The sequence below is a fragment of the Prunus mume genome, linkage group LG1 (assembly GCF_029339155.1).
Source record: "Prunus mume cultivar Tortuosa linkage group LG1, ASM2933915v1, whole genome shotgun sequence".
In the NCBI taxonomy this organism is placed as follows: domain Eukaryota; kingdom Viridiplantae; phylum Streptophyta; class Magnoliopsida; order Rosales; family Rosaceae; genus Prunus; species Prunus mume.
The window spans coordinates 17,825,329-17,843,094 of NC_142698.1; the positions used below are offsets into that span (position 1 = coordinate 17,825,329).

The 17,766-nt window shown below is 38.8% G+C and overlaps 4 protein-coding genes, 1 non-coding gene and 1 pseudogene across 7 annotated transcripts; all 6 read left to right on the top strand.

The window, feature by feature from the left end:
* The first annotated feature begins 359 nt into the window (after positions 1–359).
* On the top strand, positions 360–3,379 carry BIP3 (Heat shock protein 70 (Hsp 70) family protein). The gene is made up of 6 exons (XM_008248190.2): positions 360–710; positions 851–1,118; positions 1,213–1,424; positions 1,554–2,428; positions 2,539–2,621; positions 2,707–3,379. Exons 1-6 carry the CDS (start codon positions 653–655, stop codon positions 3,203–3,205), a joined length of 1,995 nt encoding a protein of 664 aa, XP_008246412.2. The 5' UTR covers positions 360–652; the 3' UTR covers positions 3,206–3,379.
* Positions 3,380–3,585: 206 nt separating this feature from the next.
* On the top strand, positions 3,586–9,287 carry RECQSIM (RECQ helicase SIM). Of its 2 annotated transcripts, none has more exons than XM_008248223.3 (15): positions 3,586–3,706; positions 4,146–4,818; positions 4,907–5,126; positions 5,210–5,320; positions 5,582–5,771; positions 5,977–6,307; positions 6,402–6,634; positions 7,076–7,132; positions 7,255–7,335; positions 7,521–7,584; positions 7,865–7,964; positions 8,115–8,198; positions 8,315–8,522; positions 8,648–8,740; positions 8,837–9,287. In XM_008248223.3, exons 2-15 carry the CDS (start codon positions 4,227–4,229, stop codon positions 9,188–9,190), a joined length of 2,718 nt encoding a protein of 905 aa, XP_008246445.2. In that variant the 5' UTR covers positions 3,586–3,706; positions 4,146–4,226; the 3' UTR covers positions 9,191–9,287. The 2 variants fall into 2 exon arrangements, with proteins under 2 accessions (XP_008246445.2, XP_016652181.2); XM_016796695.2 differs by having other exon boundaries at positions 3,630–3,706; positions 4,213–4,818.
* A 446-nt stretch (positions 9,288–9,733) lies between these two features.
* TRNAG-CCC (transfer RNA glycine (anticodon CCC)) lies at positions 9,734–9,804 on the top strand. The gene has a single exon. It is a non-coding gene; the product is annotated as a tRNA-Gly (tRNA).
* A 1,760-nt stretch (positions 9,805–11,564) lies between these two features.
* On the top strand, positions 11,565–12,485 carry HTA7 (histone H2A 7). Its single transcript, XM_008248189.3, has 2 exons — positions 11,565–11,857; positions 12,081–12,485. Exons 1-2 carry the CDS (start codon positions 11,654–11,656, stop codon positions 12,321–12,323), a joined length of 447 nt encoding a protein of 148 aa, XP_008246411.1. The 5' UTR covers positions 11,565–11,653; the 3' UTR covers positions 12,324–12,485.
* Positions 12,486–12,771: 286 nt separating this feature from the next.
* Positions 12,772–13,814, top strand: LOC103344587 (histone H2A.1-like; annotated as a pseudogene). The gene is made up of 2 exons (XR_016126645.1): positions 12,772–13,098; positions 13,394–13,814. The product of XR_016126645.1 is annotated as a histone H2A.1-like (transcript).
* Positions 13,815–14,505: 691 nt separating this feature from the next.
* DEG14 (Trypsin family protein with PDZ domain-containing protein) lies at positions 14,506–17,710 on the top strand. The gene is given in 11 exon segments (XM_008248187.3): positions 14,506–14,535; positions 14,619–14,648; positions 14,650–14,707; positions 14,966–15,220; positions 15,320–15,447; positions 15,675–15,886; positions 16,091–16,172; positions 16,276–16,418; positions 16,527–16,647; positions 17,086–17,178; positions 17,331–17,710. Coding segments are annotated over 11 exon segments (1,251 nt in total). The 5' UTR covers positions 14,506–14,520; the 3' UTR covers positions 17,445–17,710.
* Positions 17,711–17,766: the final 56 nt, after the last annotated feature.

Consider the following 17,766-nt stretch of genomic DNA (forward strand, 5'->3'; position numbering starts at 1 on the left):
TATCTCATTCCAACCCCTGAGTATGCAAATGTGAGCTATATCATTTAGTCAGAGGAGCGTGTTCACCTATTTGCATCCGAGTTTGAACCCTTTCCGTAGATTAGGGTAATTTGGAATATCAAGTGACGTCATGTTGGATAGATTTGGGCCTCCATAATGTCAAGTGATCATGGGCCAAAGCAACACAAAGGAATTGTAGTCCAGCTCAGCCCAAACTCAATGACCCTATTGGGCCCTTTGACAGCTGAAACATGAGCCGAATTTACTAAAAGCTCCTCATTCTTTCAGACAATACCCGATTTAGCCTTCAACCGCCATTGATCCTCCTCGCGCCTTTTTCCCCTTCTGCACAATTCAAGAAGCATCCGGATTCCATCAGAACCCACGTGTCAACTCCAATGGGAGCTTTGACATTTCCCAGTCGCAAGGCAGTAACAAACGCTGATGCAAATTTGATGACGTGGCGCATCACCACTGGATGGAATACGCATGACGGAAAATAGAACCGAACCAAGGCCGAACTGTATAAATACGAACCCCTGAAGCTCAGCTTTTTCAGTCAGCTGAAGTTCAGACAAAATCACAAACACAACATCAAAAAGAAGGCCAAGATTTACGGACAAAGTGCAGCAGATTATAGAGAAACAAAGCAATGGAGGTGAAGAAGATCCAAGCATTGTCGTTCGCGTTCCTGCTTCTCTTTATTTCAGGTGCCAAAATGATCAAATTAAGCTCAATAAAAATTCTCTGCTAGTTTCTTAACACAGTTGATAATTTTAACTGTCACTTACAACTCTTGTTACGTTAAATTTGCTGAAGAAGTTGAGATTTTTTATTTGTGCTTGGCTAGAATTCTTGTGTGGAATAGCATCGGCAGCCGGAGGTTCATCCAAGGTGGGGACTGTGATCGGAATTGATCTCGGAACTACGTATTCTTGTGTGGGAGTGTACAAGAATGGTAATGTAGAAATCATAGCAAACGACCAAGGCAACAGAATCACACCCTCCTGGGTTGCCTTCACTGACACCGAGCGTTTAATTGGAGAGGCCGCAAAGAATCAAGCCCCTCTCAACGCAGAACGCACGATTTTCGGCGTCAAGCGGCTTATTGGGAGAAAGTAAGCAACTTTACTTGATAATTGGGTTGAAAGAGGTTGTGGGTTATTTGTGTGCTTAATTTGGGTTGTGAACTTAAATGGGTTTTGTTTGAAGGTTTGATGATCCAGAGGTGCAGAGAGATATTAAGTTTTTACCATATAAGGTTGTGAACAAAGATGGGAAGCCTTATATTCAGGTGAAGGTTAAAGGTGAAACAAAGGTGTTTAGCCCTGAGGAAATCAGTGCTATGATATTGGGTAAGATGAAGGAAACAGCTGAGGCCTATTTGGGGAAGAAAATCAAAGATGCTGTGGTAACAGTTCCAGGTATAGTCAGAGTTTCCTCTCTTAATCTTGTATATCACTGTGGAAATTAGATAATACCAATGAGAATACACAGTGATTATGTTATTGTATACATTGGTCTCATGGGTTGCTTTTCATTGGTTCTTGTAGCTTATTTCAATGATGCACAGAGGCAGGCTACCAAGGATGCAGGCATAATTGCTGGGCTCAATGTGGCCCGAATAATCAATGAGCCTACAGCGGCAGCTATTGCCTATGGTCTAGACAAGAAAGAAGAGAAGAACATCTTGGTTTATGATCTTGGTGGTGGTACATTTGATGTTAGCATTTTATCCATTGATAATGGTGTGTTTGAGGTAAGGTCTACAAGTGGAGACACCCACTTGGGAGGTGAGGACTTTGACCATAGAGTGATGGACTACTTCATCAAGTTGATCAAGAAGAAGTATAACAAGGATATTAGCAAGGATAACAAGGCTCTCGGGAAGCTTCGAAAGGAATGTGAGAGAGCTAAGAGAGCCTTGAGTAGCCAGCACCAGGTCCGGGTGGAGATTGAGTCTCTTTTTGACGGTATTGATTTCTCAGAGCCATTGACAAGGGCTAGATTTGAGGAGTTGAACATGGACTTGTTCAAGAAGACCATGGGGCCAGTGAAGAAGGCTTTAGAAGATGCAGGCCTCAAGAAAAAAGATATTCATGAGATCGTGCTCGTTGGTGGGAGTACTCGAATTCCTAAGGTGCAACAGTTGTTGAAGGACTTCTTTGATGGGAAAGAACCAAACAAGGGAGTCAATCCTGATGAGGCTGTTGCCTTTGGTGCTGCAGTTCAGGGTGGAGTTCTCAGTGGAGAAGGCGGGGATGAAACCAAAGACCTTCTTTTGCTTGATGTTGCCCCTTTGAGTCTGGGTATTGAAACAGCTGGTGGTGTCATGACAAAATTGATTCCAAGGAACACTGTTATCCCAACTAAGAAGTCTCAGATCTTTACCACTTATCAAGACCAGCAAACCACAGTATCCATCAAGGTATGTTTATAACAGATAAATGCACAAGCTATTGAGATGGGAATTTCCACATATTGCATAATGCGTGTATTTTGGTGTTTTGACTAATGCTCGTCTTTGAAAATTATCAGGTGTATGAAGGTGAAAGAAGCTTGACGAAGGATTGTCGCTTGCTTGGAAAGTTCGATCTCACTGGCATTGCACCTGCTCCAAGGTAAACCAGAGTGCTAGTTTGTCACTTATTTGGTGTGCTTGATTGACATATACTGAAAGCTGAATGCTTTATTTTTCTCTTGCAGGGGAGTGCCCCAAATTGAGGTGACCTTTGAGGTTGATGCAAATGGCATCCTACAAGTGAGAGCGGAGGACAAGGCGGCAAAGAGGTCTCAATCAATAACGATTACTAACGACAAGGGGCGTCTGAGCCAGGAGGAGATAGAGAGGATGGTGAAGGAGGCTGAGGAATTTGCAGAAGAGGATAACAAAGTGAGGGAAAAGATAGACGCCAGGAACAAGCTTGAGACCTACATATACAGCATGAAGAGCACCATCAACGACAAGGACAAGCTGGCAGATAAGATTGACTCAGATGACAAGGAGAGGATTGAAAGCACGCTGAAGGAGGCTCTTGAATGGCTGGATGACAACCAAAACGCAGACAAGGATGACTTTGATGAGAAGCTGAAGGAGGTGGAAGCAGTGTGCAATCCAGTGATAAAGCAAGTCTATGAGAAGAGTGGTGGAGCTTCTTCTGCTGATTCTCAGGATGAGGAAGAAGAACCAAATGATGAGTTGTAGACTGTAAGGGAGATGAAAGTTTGAGGGTTTTGTTGTGGAAAGTAGCATGGGTTTTCTTTTCCCCCTGACCAAAAAAAAGTACCATGTTTTTCTAATATATTCTTGGGTTTTCATGTATATTTTAACAGTTTCAAAGTTCAATATTGAATGGGAAGTTGAGTTCTTTCATTTCAATCATGTTTTAAAGTTCCCATCCAAAAATAAAAATAAAAATAAAAATAAAAATCAATGTTTTAAAGTTACTAAAAAAAACAAGAAAATTGACAACAATCATAAATTCACAACACAGCACAAAGTTTAAGGGAGGGCAAGGCATCCATATATTCCAACGACTTGCCGTATGCGTGATCAAGTTGACGGACGACATGACGTGGGATCACAGGACAAAATGTAATGAAAACCCCAACTTCAAAATTGCCCACTACGGAGTTTGGCGGGGATAGTTCCCAGAGAAAGAGAGAGAGAGAGAGTTCTTGGCGCTCTGACGGGCTAAAGACTAAAGTAAGCTCTCATGCTTTCTATTTTCCCTATTTGGATTTTAATCTTGGTAGCGTCATTGTTTTTCTTCAATTTTTTGTTTTATTGTTCACTAATTGAACGCGCGGAATTGTTCTTCGTGGTTGTTAATTTTCACGATTTGGTTGCTTAGAACATGAAGAAAATCAGAAATGAAAGAACTTATCTTTAAGCTCTGAACCCAGTCTCGCACCACTATTGCTTATTCAAATCGATTTTATTATGAAGGAATTAAATTAGGACTTGTTCAGGTAATAAGGGGAAGGGCAAGATCCCTTTTTTTTTTTAAGAAAAAAAAAAGGCTGTTATGAAGGCTTAGGAAAAGAAAGTTGGTTTAAAAATAAAGTTCCAATTCCATTGACATAACCCAACTGCAACCATACAATTCAATTGGATTTTGAATATTATGTACTTTTTCATGCAGGAATTCTGTTTTACAGCTTGCATTTTGATGCATGCTTGACTTTGGGTTTCCTGGACTTTTGCTACAGACCCTTTTCATACCATGAATGCCAATGGCGTCTCAGCTGATGAAGTCATTGCAAAACTGCTTGAAATGGGTTTTGAGAATTCCACTGTCAAAAAGGCTGTAAAAGAAGTAGGGCCATCATTTGATGATGCATTGGATTATATATTGAATGGTTGTTGTAGTACCAATCGGAGAGCAACAAGAGCATCATCAACTAGTTCTAGTTCCATGAGAAATGTAAGTGCTCGCGGGAAAAGACCTCTGTCCGCCTCATTCCCTTCGGCTCAAGTTCGACAGTCTAGCATACTGGAGCATTTTCAATCCAACAGTAGACCCAAAAGGAGTAAAACTGATGGGGTACCTGATGTATCAGTTTCTGGATCAGAAATAGTACGTGGTCCTATAGAACAATGTTTGAAACCTCTTTCTGGCGTGAAGTGTAGTGTTGAAGTTTTATCAGACACATCACCGCTTGATTGCCTGGAGAATCAATCAGATTGGCAGAAGAAAGCTAACAGTCTCTTGCAAAAGCATTTTGGTTATTCATCATTAAAAAATTTCCAGAAGGAAGTCTTGGCTGCTTGGATGGCTCACCAAGATTCTCTTGTTCTTGCTGCAACAGGATCAGGTATTATTATCCAGCTTATGTTTGTGCTGTTTTGTTGATATTCAGTTATATGGGCGGCTATCTTAGATTCATAATTACTGTTGCGCAGGGAAATCTCTGTGTTTCCAGATTCCAGCATTGTTGACAGGGAAGGTGGTGGTGGTGATTTCACCGTTGATAAGCTTGATGCATGATCAATGCTTAAAGCTGGCAAAACATGGGGTTTCTGCTTGCTTTCTTGGATCTGGGCAACCAGATAGTACTGTGGAAAATAAATCAATGAGCGGCATGTATGACATAATATATGTTTGCCCCGAAACTATCCTGAGGTAAGAGACTTCATTATTATATGGCTGTTGTTTGACTGAGGTGTTTCGAAGATTCTCACAAATTACAATCGACCATGCTACAGACTGATAAAGCCACTTCAAAAGTTAGCAGAAAATCGTGGAATCGCACTTTTTGCAATTGATGAAGTCCATTGTGTTTCAAAGTGGGGCCATGATTTTCGGCCTGATTACAGGTTCGTCAGATATCTGTTTACAATTGCATTGGTATATATCTCTCACTACAAGAATAGTGATTGGATTTATCTATGAGTCGTATGACAAATGTATGTCATAGACATGGGAATAGATGCCTATAAATCAGTCAAACATTCTTGTGGTTCAAGTCTCTATCTTGTCTTTGCTGTGCCTTGTAAGTTATATGAGGCATCATTCTAGTTCTTCGGATAGATGAAAGTTATCATGTTTCCTTGACATTGAATTTCCAAATGTTTCAGGAGATTGTCTGAGTTGCGAAAGAACTTCAGTGCTTGCAATTTAAAATTCTTAAAATTTGATATACCACTGATGGCATTGACTGCTACTGCCACAATTCAGGTCCGTGAAGACATTCTTAGGTCATTGTCCATGTCAAAGGAAACAAAGGTTGTGCTTACTTCCTTTTTCAGGCCAAATCTAAGATTTACGGTGAGTTCATTGTATTGATTTTTCAAAATGTTTCAGTATAATTTCAGGTTTTTATTATTATATTTTTTTAATTTATAACTTTGGATCTTTATATGAAGTAATCAGCAGGATTGGGTTTTGTTCTGCATGAACGATTTCGTAGAATCCCAATTAATTTAATTTCTTTATTTGCTTCATCCATTTTATTTTTCATCTCATCTTACAGGTACGACATAGTAGGACATCAGCATCATCGTATGAGAATGATTTCCACGAATTGATAGACACGTATACTGGAAAGAGAAGAATGGGTGAAAAGAAACGGATGGTCATGTCGCAAGAACTAAACAATGTGATGGATAGTGCTAATGGTAGCATATCAGACGAAGATAACATTTCTCAGGATGATTTAGACAATTTTGAGGATGGTTACTCTGACAAAGACGAAGTAGATTCATCACAGGAAAATGGTTCAAGTGCTTCAAAGGGAAGGGAGCTGTCAGTTGAGTACTTGGAGAATGACATTGACATCTTTCAGAGTGTGAATGATTGGGATGGTATTGTAATTTTCAAGTTCTGATATCTGAAATAGACTTCATAGCATGTTAGACATGATTATGTTCTATGTGCTGATCTTTTTCATGCTTGCAGTTAGCTGTGGTGAGTTCTGTGGACAATCTCTTTGTGAGGACTGGAATACCAGAAAAGAAACTAGATCTGATATTATTGATCTACCAAATAAACCAGAAGAAAGACTAAAACTTTTGCAGGAGCCGTTAGAGAAAGGGTCAACCATCATATATGTTCCTACTAGAAAAGGAACGTTGAGCATTGCAAACTATCTTTGTAGGTGTGGCGTGAAGGCTGCTGCCTATAATGCAGCGGTATGTCATGGATTATAACCTTTGTAGATATTTGTGGATGCATATTATCACACTGTTTTCTTACAGTCTAGTATGGAGTTCTCTTAATCTCTCTTGCTACTGAAATATCCTCTGAGCTCCCTAATTTCCTTTGTCACTACAATTACCAAACATTGTAGACCACTAGAATTTGTTTATGGGTGAAAATTCAGTCACACAATGTTGATGATGTAGAAATACTGTGGGATGGGGAAAACTGGTGCATTTACCCACAAGTAGCAGGCTTTTTGATTTACTTATAGATGAATTCTGATGATAGATTATTTTTTATTGTCCTATCGTGCTAACTCATTCTTGAGTTCACTCGTTATCCAATTGCTAAATTAAAGATGCTCTATGCTGCCATGAAAGCGTAACTCTTGTTTGCTAGGTAACGTATATGTTGGTTTGATTTTTCTCCAGTTGCCGAAGTCACATCTAAGGCAGGTTCACAAGATGTTTCATGAAAATACTTTAGAGGTATGAGTTTTCAGATTCATGGATACTAGGAATGTTGCATAGGCCAATGGAATTTTTGAGGCATACCTAATATATTTCATGCGATTTAGTTTAGCCATTAAATGTATATTCCCTCATTTTAGGTTGTTGTTGCAACAATTGCTTTCGGAATGGGAATTGACAAGTTAAATGTCCGAAGAATAATCCACTATGGCTGGCCACAGGTGATCTTCTTAATCTAGTTTTGCTTCAATTTAATGTTTCTTCATTCTTTGTTCTGAACTAAACATAACTCAGTCCCTTGCTTCTCTGTTTAGGCAACAACATAAATGCCTACTACAAATTTCTCTTGATGTATTACTTCATTATCCTTGCTGTGAGCTTCTTATACCTTTTTGGTTTGTTATAGAGTCTGGAAGCTTACTATCAAGAAGCCGGTCGAGCGGGCAGGGATGGAAAATTAGCCGACTGCAGTAAGTTGATCTCTGTTTTCAGAATATTAGATGTGAACTAGATTAAATTAATTGAAGTCTTTAACCTTTTTGACCCTTTGTGGCAAATAATCTTGTTGAGCTACTATTTATTGTTTCTCAGTTTATTATGCATTCCATGCTCATGATATATTCTGTTTCAAACTTTCAATCTTGCTCTGCCTTTTCACCTTATATTGCATTGCTTTATTGATTGCGACTCTTGTTGGGTCCATATTGTTGGATAGGATCTAATGAAACCTCTTCTGTTTTTCTCGAGCAGTTTTATTTGCAAACCTAACAAGAGTGCCATCACTTTTGCCGAGTCGAAGAAGTGAAGAGCAGACAAAGCAAGCATATAAGATGTTGTCAGATTGTTTTAGGTTGATGTTAAATACATCTCCTTGCAGCCTTCTTCCACTGTGAAATTTGATCACACTTTAAGTTTGACTAACTTTACCCAGCATAATATTTATTTTTGCACACATGCAGGCAGCACTATGTATTATATGCTTTTCTTTGTATACTTGCAGGTATGGAATGAATTCTTCATGCTGCCGGGCTAAAAAACTTGTGGAGTACTTCGGAGAGGATTTTAGTTCTGAAAAGTGTCTCTTGTACGTATCATTGCTTCTCTTTTTGAGGTTCCGTTTTATGTTTACTGTGTTTCATCTTTAGTCACAGTTGACAGTGTTTCATAGTTTATGTTCATTAAGCAATTTCCTTAATGCAGGTGTGATGTGTGTGTTGATGGACCTCCCGAACTGAAGAATTTGAGAAAGGAAGCAGATCTCATCATGCAGGTTATATCTGCTCATCATGCAAGTCAATACAGGAATGGTTCATATGATGATACTACAAGTAGTGACATTAGGCTTAGACGTGAAAGTTATATGGGGAAGCTAAATCTCAGGATGATTATCAGTAAAATAAGGGAGCAGGTGATTCTCACTCTCTTACTCTATGCTTTGGTGAAATTCTAGTGGCGGTGCTTAAAATGCAACTCAAATTCTAACACATTGTTTGGTGATTTCCATACGATGACCATGAACACCGCGGCGTGCAGTCTCAAGAATTCATGGCAACTGAACTGCTTTGGTGGCAAGGCCTTGTCCGAATTATGGAAAGTAGAGGATACATCAAAGAGGGAGATAACAAGGTACACATTCACCATGCATGCATGCATGTGTATGCTTCTGCTTACATTTATTTTGTCAGTCTAATCTCAGAGTATCAACTTAAATATTCAACGCAGACGCATGTTCAGCTAAAGTTCCCTGAGCTAACAGAACTTGGGTTGGAGTTTCTTGAAACCGAAGGGGAGCAAACTTTCTATGTTCACCCTGAAGCAGATATGCTGCTTTCTGCAAACAGACCCAAATCTTTCTCAACTTTCTCAGAGTGGGGAAGAGGCTGGGCTGATCCTGAGATTCGACGTCAGAGGTTAGAGAATATGCAATGCAACAGAAAGCCATTTAACGCCGGAGGTAAAAGAGGACGACGAAAATCACGAAAGCAACGACATAGTCCAAATTTAAGAACTGCTCGAGGTAGAATAGAAGCCAAACTCTCCAAAAAAGGTGCCCGACCAAGGACATTGAAGCATTGACAAGTTTGGAATTTACATGTAGAATGAATCTATGACAGCTATTAACCAAATCGGTTGTGGTGGAGCCTATGATTCAAAATGCAATTATTTTTCAGTAGCACATTGCTTAATCTTGCAATCATGAATTAACGTAGGATTAAAATCGATTAAATTTCCAACCCATTCTTCTATTGGATTTTATAATCATTTTTACAAATTGAAAATTGAAAAAAAAATAAATAAATAAATCCTTCAAAGTTTGAGTTCAATTTCCGTTAGCACACTGTAAAATTGTACCTTCTCAAATCAAGTTTTGCCAAGAATGTCAATAGAACAAAACAATTTCATTGTAAAGTTTAACATTTTGACAAGAAGAAAAAGAAAATTCATATAGTAAATGTCTAAAATTGCACCATTATTATTGTAAATATATCTTAAATCTTAATATAAAAAACTAAAAATAAATAAGAATAGTGATTATTTATTACATTTTCAAGTGATTTCTACTTTCACCAATTTTTATGTAGTAGTATTTATATAAAGTAAATAAGTTATAAACAACAAGCGCATCTGGTGTAGTGGTATCATAGTACCCTCCCACGGTACTGACCAGGGTTCGATTCCCTGGATGCGCATTCTTTTTAAAAAATTTGGTCTCTCTCTCTCGGAGAACGTACCCTTTGGCTTCATTAGGATTTTATATCACATTTACCTTTTATTTGGCTTCATCTCGTTCACTTTATTTTACACATCATTGTCATCCATTTTTGTTAGAGATGGAAGTTTCCTTTAAATTGGCAGGCAAAACAAAAGAAAAACGCAAAGAATATTCCCTTATTGAGTTATATGACAAACCCACATAACTAAAGGAAAGAATATATATGTAATGTAGCTAGGCTCCCCTCAATTATGCTTCTTTCTTCCATTCTTCTTATTACATGTGCACCTCTTCAACACTTCAACAAAATAATTAACATGATCTCCATGGATTTCAGTCATGTAGTTTTCGCCGTAATCGGTTTCTCTTCCTCCATCTTCTTCTTCGTGCCGAATGTAAAAAATGGCACAGGCAACAAGTCACAACAGAAAAATTAAGGATTGTTAATGAAGCATTGGAGCAAGCTGAAGAGAGGGCAGCGAGGTTTCAAGAAAGGCATGACCGAATTCTAAGCCAGATATGCTCATTTTACTTGATAAATAAGGAGCTGGAGGATGCCTTGGCCGGTGCTCGGGCCGCCATGAAGGAAGCATTGGAATTTGCTGCTAATTTGAGGAGGTTGCAAATGAAGATCATTACCTCTTTCCCAAGTGATCAGCTTATAGTCATGGCAGGAGAGTCAGGTTAAGGAACAATTAATTAGAGGGGACATTCTAATCATTCTGAACTGATTGCATTCCCAAATGCCAATGGTTCAAATTTTTTCATGCATAAGCTATATGGTCCAAGAAGTTTATGTTGTGAGGAATGCTCAAAGAATTTTATTTGTTAATATAATCCGTTCAATAACTTTACGGGTTCATATTCTTCTTGGGTTACAATTTTCTTTCAAATTCATTTAGGAATGATAACTTTTCGTATCATTTGATGTCGCAAAGCTCTAACTCTTAATGGGATGGTTTGGAAAAAAAATTGAAGGAAAATGCTCTGGGGGTAAGGATCATTATTAGAAAGCTTTTTAATCATTCCATAATCACATGTTAAGAGTAATATCTTCATAGGCCCTAGGATAGGAATGAGATGAAAGCGAGTATGGGGCAAGAACTCCACTTATGTATGCATCTTTCATTGTATTAACGTGATGAGAGATACAAATACACTCACGATTGATATTTTTTTGAGAATAAGACATGAGTTACTATTTTAGTAGGTCATAAGGTAGACACGAAAATTCTGCCAAAATTTCTAAACAAATTGAGAGGAGTGATGATGGAAAATATGAATGAAAGTATTTTTTTAGTTGTTAAAAGTCTTATAGAAAATATAACATGACAATGTGTCGATTAATAAAGAATTGGTGGACCATTTGAACGAATAATTTAGTTGCAAGATCAAAATGCAATTCGAGTATAAGTTTGAGGACTGTTTGAGTAAATAACCTAAAAAGTATTAAAAAACAAAGAGAGAAGAGAGTGAGTGTAAATGAAGGAAGAGGAATGGGCAAATCACCTCTCTAAAATAATATAATTTGTTCCCAAGGCAAAGTTAATGCCCCAACTACTCTCCAAAATCCAGAAGTCGCGGATTGCTAGCGTGTCTTCACTCACAGCCGTTGATCACCATCAAATCTCACACCCATCGCTTCAACTTCAAAACAATCCAATTGGCTAAAACACAAGCACACGGATCGTCAACGTGGCACGCCCCCCCTTATAAAGAAGAACCCACCAAAGTACTTTTGCCAAATTCAAATCCAAGCGCTTCAAAACAATCCAACTTTCCCTCCGCAACAAAATTTCATTTTCAGTTCTAAAATCTGAGAGAGAATGGAAGCCGCTAAGGTCACCAAGGGCGCCGGAGGAAGAAAAGGCGGAGAGAGAAAGAAGTCTGTGTCGAAGTCGGTCAAAGCGGGGCTCCAATTCCCAGTGGGTCGGATAGCTCGTTTCTTGAAAAAGGGTCGCTACGCCCAGCGAACAGGCACCGGGGCTCCGATTTACCTCGCCGCCGTTCTCGAATATCTCGCCGCTGAGGTAATTTCACGATCCAAGTTTCTCAGATCTAAGCATTTTACATCTTTTCCCCCTTCTCGAAATGCGTTTCTCGTAAAAACTTCTCAATAAAGATCTGATTGTTTTGTGCGATTGTGTTTTCTTTTGCTGTTTGGCTTTTGAGAAAAATAAGGAAAATGAGATTTGATTTTTGTTTATTTGATTATTAATTATTTATTAATTGGTGGTGGCGTTTTGAAATCAGGTGCTGGAGTTGGCGGGGAATGCGGCACGTGACAACAAGAAGACTCGGATAAACCCAAGGCACGTGCTATTGGCAGTGAGAAACGACGAGGAGCTTGGAAAGCTTTTGCAAGGAGTGACCATAGCGAGCGGTGGTGTGCTCCCAAACATAAACCCAGTGCTGCTTCCAAAGAAGACCTCCAATGCGTCTTCTGAAGCTGCTGAGAAGACGCCTAAGTCTCCCAAGTCTCCCAAGAAGGCCTAAAACGCATGTCGTTTTCAGTGACAATATCTATATAGATATATATAAATGTCAGTAGGGATCTTAGGGCCTAGTCTTATTTTGTTTTTCTCGTGTAGTAGTTAGTGCACAAATGAAAATGTGGATGGTATAATCGGAAATTTCATGTTTTGTGTATTTTTGAAATCTCCTTGAATTTGATATTTGAAATTTCCATTATCGAGAGAAATTATTGTGTAGTATTGGAATATAATTATATGATATAACTTGTGTTTTAATATAGGTACGAAAATAAATTTACGTCATTCAGGGGCCCAAACCCACGGATGGCGCTTGGTAGTATTCAAACCTGACCCAATTGATAACCAGATCCAACTGATCAACTCACGAAACGAAAATCCCTGGCCTGCCACGTATCATTGCCCTTGCCCGAAACACATGTCAAAGGCATAAACAGAAACTCGCAAATTGCCAATGTGGCATTTTCCCCTATAAAATATTGCCTACCAAATTACGCCAACGCGATTTCAAATCCCAGCGGTTCGAAACTCTCGCACTTTCCCTCCTAAACGAATCGTTTTACCACCAAAGTCTCGAGAGAAAAATGGAAACCGCGAAGGGGTTCAGAGGAAGAATAGGCGGAGGGAGGAAGAAGGCATTGTCAAAGTCGGTCCGAGCTGGGCTTCAATTTCCGGTGGGTCGGATATGCCGTTTCATGAAAGCTGGTCGCTACGCCGATCGGATCGGAAACGGGGCTCCGATTTACATGGCTGCTGTTCTTGAATATTTGGCTGCTGAGGTGATTTTGCTGATCCGCAATATCTCAGATCTAAGCATTTTAACTTGTTTTATCGAAATAATTTTTACATGATCTGATTGTTGCGTCTGATATTACTTCTGTTTTGATTTTCTCTTGATATCTGATCCTTGTTTTTTTGTTTGGAAGAATTGATCATGGACGTGTTTCTCTTTCCTGTTTGGTTGTTGAGAGAAGGAAGGAAATGAAAAGAAAACTGACATTTTAATGGTTTGATTACAATTGTTTGATTTCTGTTTCTGTAATTATATCATTAAATCACAAATTAATCGGTCAGGTTCTGGAGTTGGCGGGGAATGCGGCACGTGACAACAAGAAGACTCGGATCAGCCCGCGGCACGTGCTATTGGCAGTGAAAAACGACGAGGAGCTGGAGAAGCTTTTGAAAGGAGTGACCATAGCCTAGTGGCGGTGTGCTTCCGCAGATAAACCCAGTTTTGCTTCCAAAGGAGACGACGTCGTCCAAAGCCTCTTCCAAGGCTCCCAAGCTCGTCAATCCCACCACCAACAAATCGTCTTTTTCTGCTGCTGTAGAAAATGCTCCCGACTTTAGGGAATGAGGCAAACGACGCTGCTTCGGATGTCGCCGACAATGCGTCTCCCAATTCACCACCCAAGGAATTGGCCTCAAGCCCCTCTTCTGGTGTTTCTGCTGTATCAGCAACTACATAAATCTCAGTAGGGAACTATAGGAATGAAAGGTTTTTTAGTTCAGAGTAGTGCACAAATGGAAACTGATAGTGGGTTGGGTATATCTGACAGAAACTTCAAATGGAAAGTTTCTTATTTTGTGAATAAAATTTAAATGCAATCTTCTTATGGTGATCAATTGAAATTTGGAATGCAAATCCTCATATCAAATGGAAAGATTTCTTATTTTGTGAATGCTATTGAAATCTAATCTTCAAATCAATACTTACATTCACAAATGTGAGTTAATCCACTTGGCCAATACAGTGTACTCACCCCACTGCATCCGAATTCGAACCTCCTCCTCCCGTGAATTAAAATATTTTATAATATCATCATTGTGAAAAAATAAAAAATAGAAACATATTACATCAATTTTTTGAGTCGAAGATCTGATTTCTTTTAGAAAAAGTCAAAACCAGAGAGCACACAACACAACCCACAACGCCCAAAAGGTTTTTTTTTTGGACCAAAAGGTTTGGTCTTTTTATTTGTGCTCCAATTCTCGGTACCCGATTAGGATTTGGGCTATGTAATTCCAACTGCAAAGCCCATTTGAACTTCATCTTTGGTCTCTGACCAATAACAACACTTCAACCTTTGGTCTGGGATTTAAGACACTGTCATCAAAGAAGGGTTTTAGCTTGGGTTTTTGTGTACCTTGCGTTTCAGAACTTCTAGTACATTCAGTCAAGCCTTCGTTTCGTTTTACTCATGAACCATTTTCTGGTATTCGCAATCTGATTGGAATTCATTTTTAAATTTATTAGCTTTCGTTAGAAACTTATTACTTTCGCATCTGATTCCGGCAGAGAAAACTTTCAACTCCCAACCGGATTGTGGACCATTTCCGCCGCTGCAGGGTCGGTTTTATTGTACGCCAACGGCAACAGAAATTCCGGTAAGTTCAAAGCTTTTATTTTGATCCAAAGTGAATTTTTCTCTTCCTGTTTTTGGGCAAACATTTTCTGGTTGCTGGATGAATGAGGAAACGAGAAATCAAATGTTGGGTTTTCGTTGCTTGGTTTCTAACCCAACTAAAAAAATGTCAAACGTTTGATCCAGATCGAGATTCACATTTTTAATTTGAATCTAAAAAATAATTCATTTCTGATTGATTAACTATAATAATCAGTCATTAAGTATGAATTGGATTTAGATTACACGGCATCAGTGTCACTCCCTGCGCCATTGCGCGAATCGCTGTGGCTTCCATGGCAATCAGAGCTATCGGTTCCACTGTTTTCTCTGGGAAATAGTTCGGTTCCATCATCAGATATAAGCAAGGATGTTTCTGGTGTATCAGCAGCTGGAGAGATACCAAAGACATGTAGTGGATGTTTGGGCAGAGATTCTTTTGCAAAAGCTGCTGCTAAGGTTGGTCCTGCTGTTGTCAACGTATCTGCTCCACAGGGTAAAATATAAATACATTTTGGGATTTTTCATTCTTGTTTTGAGACAGTTGTATTGTATCGAGAAATTAACAATGATGCTTTGTTTGTCAACTGTGTAGGTGAATATGGGATCAGTCCTGGAAAGGGTATGGGCTCCGGAACTATTATTAACCAGGATGGTACGATTTTAACGTGTGCTCATGCTGTGGTGGATTTTCATGGGCTGAGAGCTTCATCAAAAGGGAAGGTTAGAAACTATATCCCAATTCTTCATAATTTAAAATATCATAATGACTGTTCTGTACTAGTTCCATTGGGGACTCTGTTGGTACACATAGAAGGGCATATATTCTCAAAGTAAAAATATAGGGTAACTGTTAAGTCTGAGTTAAGAAATGCAATAGGTTTTCAGAGCAGGCTTTTAGGAAAATATATCAATCTTCAAGGATTGATGTTCGGTTCAACTTGATACAGGTTCATGTCACTTTGCAAGATGGTCGAACATTTGAGGGTACTGTGGTCAATGCGGATTTACAATCCGATGTTGCTATTGTAAAGATCAATTCTAAAACTCCACTACCAACAGCAAAGCTCGGCAGTTCAAGCAAGCTTCAGCCTGGGGATTGTGTGATAGCTGTTGGCTGTCCACTTTCGCTTCAGAATACAGTCACATCTGGTATTGTAAGGTAAATTAGTTTTCAGTAATAGAGAGTTGGTATCTTTTTTGTCTACCAGTTATCAAATTAAACTCCTAGCAACACACACATAAAAATGCACAATTTCAAGCCTTTCAATGACCATTTTCTTTGACTTTTTATAACATTAAAATTGGGGAAATCTAATATCATGTTTTTTTGGTGTTTATCATCATGTTTCTCCCTTTAATGCAGTTGTGTTGACCGTAAAAGCACTGATTTGGGTCTTGGTGGATTGCGGAGAGAGTATTTACAGACAGATTGTGCAATCAATCCGGTCTCTCTCTCTCTCTCTCTCTCTCTCTCTCTCTCGATAATGACTTTGAATTGTGCCTAAAACTTGGCTCTTTTTTTTTGGGTATATGACCTGAGTGTTGCAGGGAAATTCTGGGGGGCCTTTAGTTAATATTGACGGAGAGGTGATAGGTGTTAATATTATGAAAGTACTTGCTGCTGATGGATTGAGTTTTGCTGTACCGATTGACTCGGTCACCAAAATTCTGGACCACTTCAAGAGAAATGGGTATGTTTTTGTTTTAGCACGAGCAAATAGTTCTATGTGATACACTTCTTTGATAATTTGGTTTCTTTAAAGATAACATATGTGAAACTAATTAGTCATGTTCGGCAGGAGGGTTGTCCGGCCTTGGATTGGATTGAAGATGATTGATCTCAATGAGATGATCATCACCCAGCTTAAAGAAAGAGATCCTACATTCCCAAATGTGAAGAAAGGGATTCTTGTCCCCATGGTATGTATATAGTTGCTTCCTTCCCCAATCTTGTACATATTTATCCAAATAGTAGTTGAATGTATCAGAGGTGGAAAGTACATCTAGATGCCATCCTTTGGCAGTTAAAGAATTGCAATGACTTTTAAATGGCTTCCTAGCCTAATCTGGTAACAGTGCCTTAGTTGTGTATTTCATTGCTTTTTCTACCTTGATATCTATCAGTCTTTTCTAAGTGGGTATGTGATGCACAAATATGAAAACCAGGCTGTTAAGGATAGTTGGTATTCAACAAATAACACACAAGTTTATTGCAACTTGAGCTTTTTCACTAGATATGCATCAGCTTGCTTTTACTTTTACTTCTTCATTGTGCACCCATTGGAATGAACATGTTCATGTTTGACTGTTAAACATGGCTGGATCACTTGTCAAATAATTTACCTTTTGATCGTCTAGGTAACTCCTGGGTCACCTGCTGAACGTGCTGGGTTCCGTCCTGGTGATGTTGTTATTGAATTTGATGGAAAGGCTGTTGAAAGCATTAAGGAGGTACTGGAACCCTTACTATAATATTATTTCCATGAACTTCTTTGAGTGAATGCTATATTGGCAAAGTGTATTGAATTTACCAATTTAGCAAATGACTAGATTTGTAATAATTTGTTAATAAATGTTCATCAAATTTGGTGAAATTGTGACAGATCATTGAAATAATGGGAGACCGAGTTGGGGTGCCCATCAAGGTAGTTGTGAAAAGAGCAAGAGATGAGTTTTCTTTAACTGTAACTGCAGAGGAGTCGAATTCAGATATGTGAATGACAGCTTTTGTTTTCAAGATAGTTTGTTGTTGGTTTGGTTCCTGTAATTCTGTGACTGGAAAGAAGAGCGAATGCATATTATCCAGCTAGTTAGTAGTTAATGTTACCTTTGAAAGATACTGTTGATATTGAGGTGAATTAGTTTGTAATTTGGTGACTACTTTCTAAAATTTCTCATGCTCCCATGGAATGGAAGCCTTGTGTTCATTGTAACTTGTATACGAGCAATAAGGAGAAATCATCTCCAAAATTTAACCCTTAAACTTGTATGGGTCTCTTTTACTCCAACTATCTAACGTGGACTTATATCTAATTTTAC

What these genes read in the sequence shown, in the direction of transcription:
- BIP3 (XM_008248190.2), top strand. Translation starts at nt 653, where the DNA reads ATGGAGGTGAAGAAGATCCAAGCATTGTCGTTCGCGTTCCTGCTTCTC. An exon ending in CCTGCTTCTCTTTATTTCAG is followed by an intron (nt 711 to 850) that starts GTGCCAAAATGA and finishes GTGCTTGGCTAG; the next exon opens with AATTCTTGTGTGGAATAGCA. An exon ending in AAGCGGCTTATTGGGAGAAA is followed by an intron (nt 1,119 to 1,212) that starts GTAAGCAACTTT and finishes TTTTGTTTGAAG; the next exon opens with GTTTGATGATCCAGAGGTGC.
- RECQSIM (XM_008248223.3), top strand. Translation starts at nt 4,227, where the DNA reads ATGAATGCCAATGGCGTCTCAGCTGATGAAGTCATTGCAAAACTGCTT. An exon ending in TCCACTATGGCTGGCCACAG is followed by an intron (nt 7,336 to 7,520) that starts GTGATCTTCTTA and finishes GGTTTGTTATAG; the next exon opens with AGTCTGGAAGCTTACTATCA. An exon ending in TGGAAAATTAGCCGACTGCA is followed by an intron (nt 7,585 to 7,864) that starts GTAAGTTGATCT and finishes TTTCTCGAGCAG; the next exon opens with TTTTATTTGCAAACCTAACA.
- HTA7 (XM_008248189.3), top strand. Translation starts at nt 11,654, where the DNA reads ATGGAAGCCGCTAAGGTCACCAAGGGCGCCGGAGGAAGAAAAGGCGGA. An exon ending in TCGAATATCTCGCCGCTGAG is followed by an intron (nt 11,858 to 12,080) that starts GTAATTTCACGA and finishes TTTTGAAATCAG; the next exon opens with GTGCTGGAGTTGGCGGGGAA.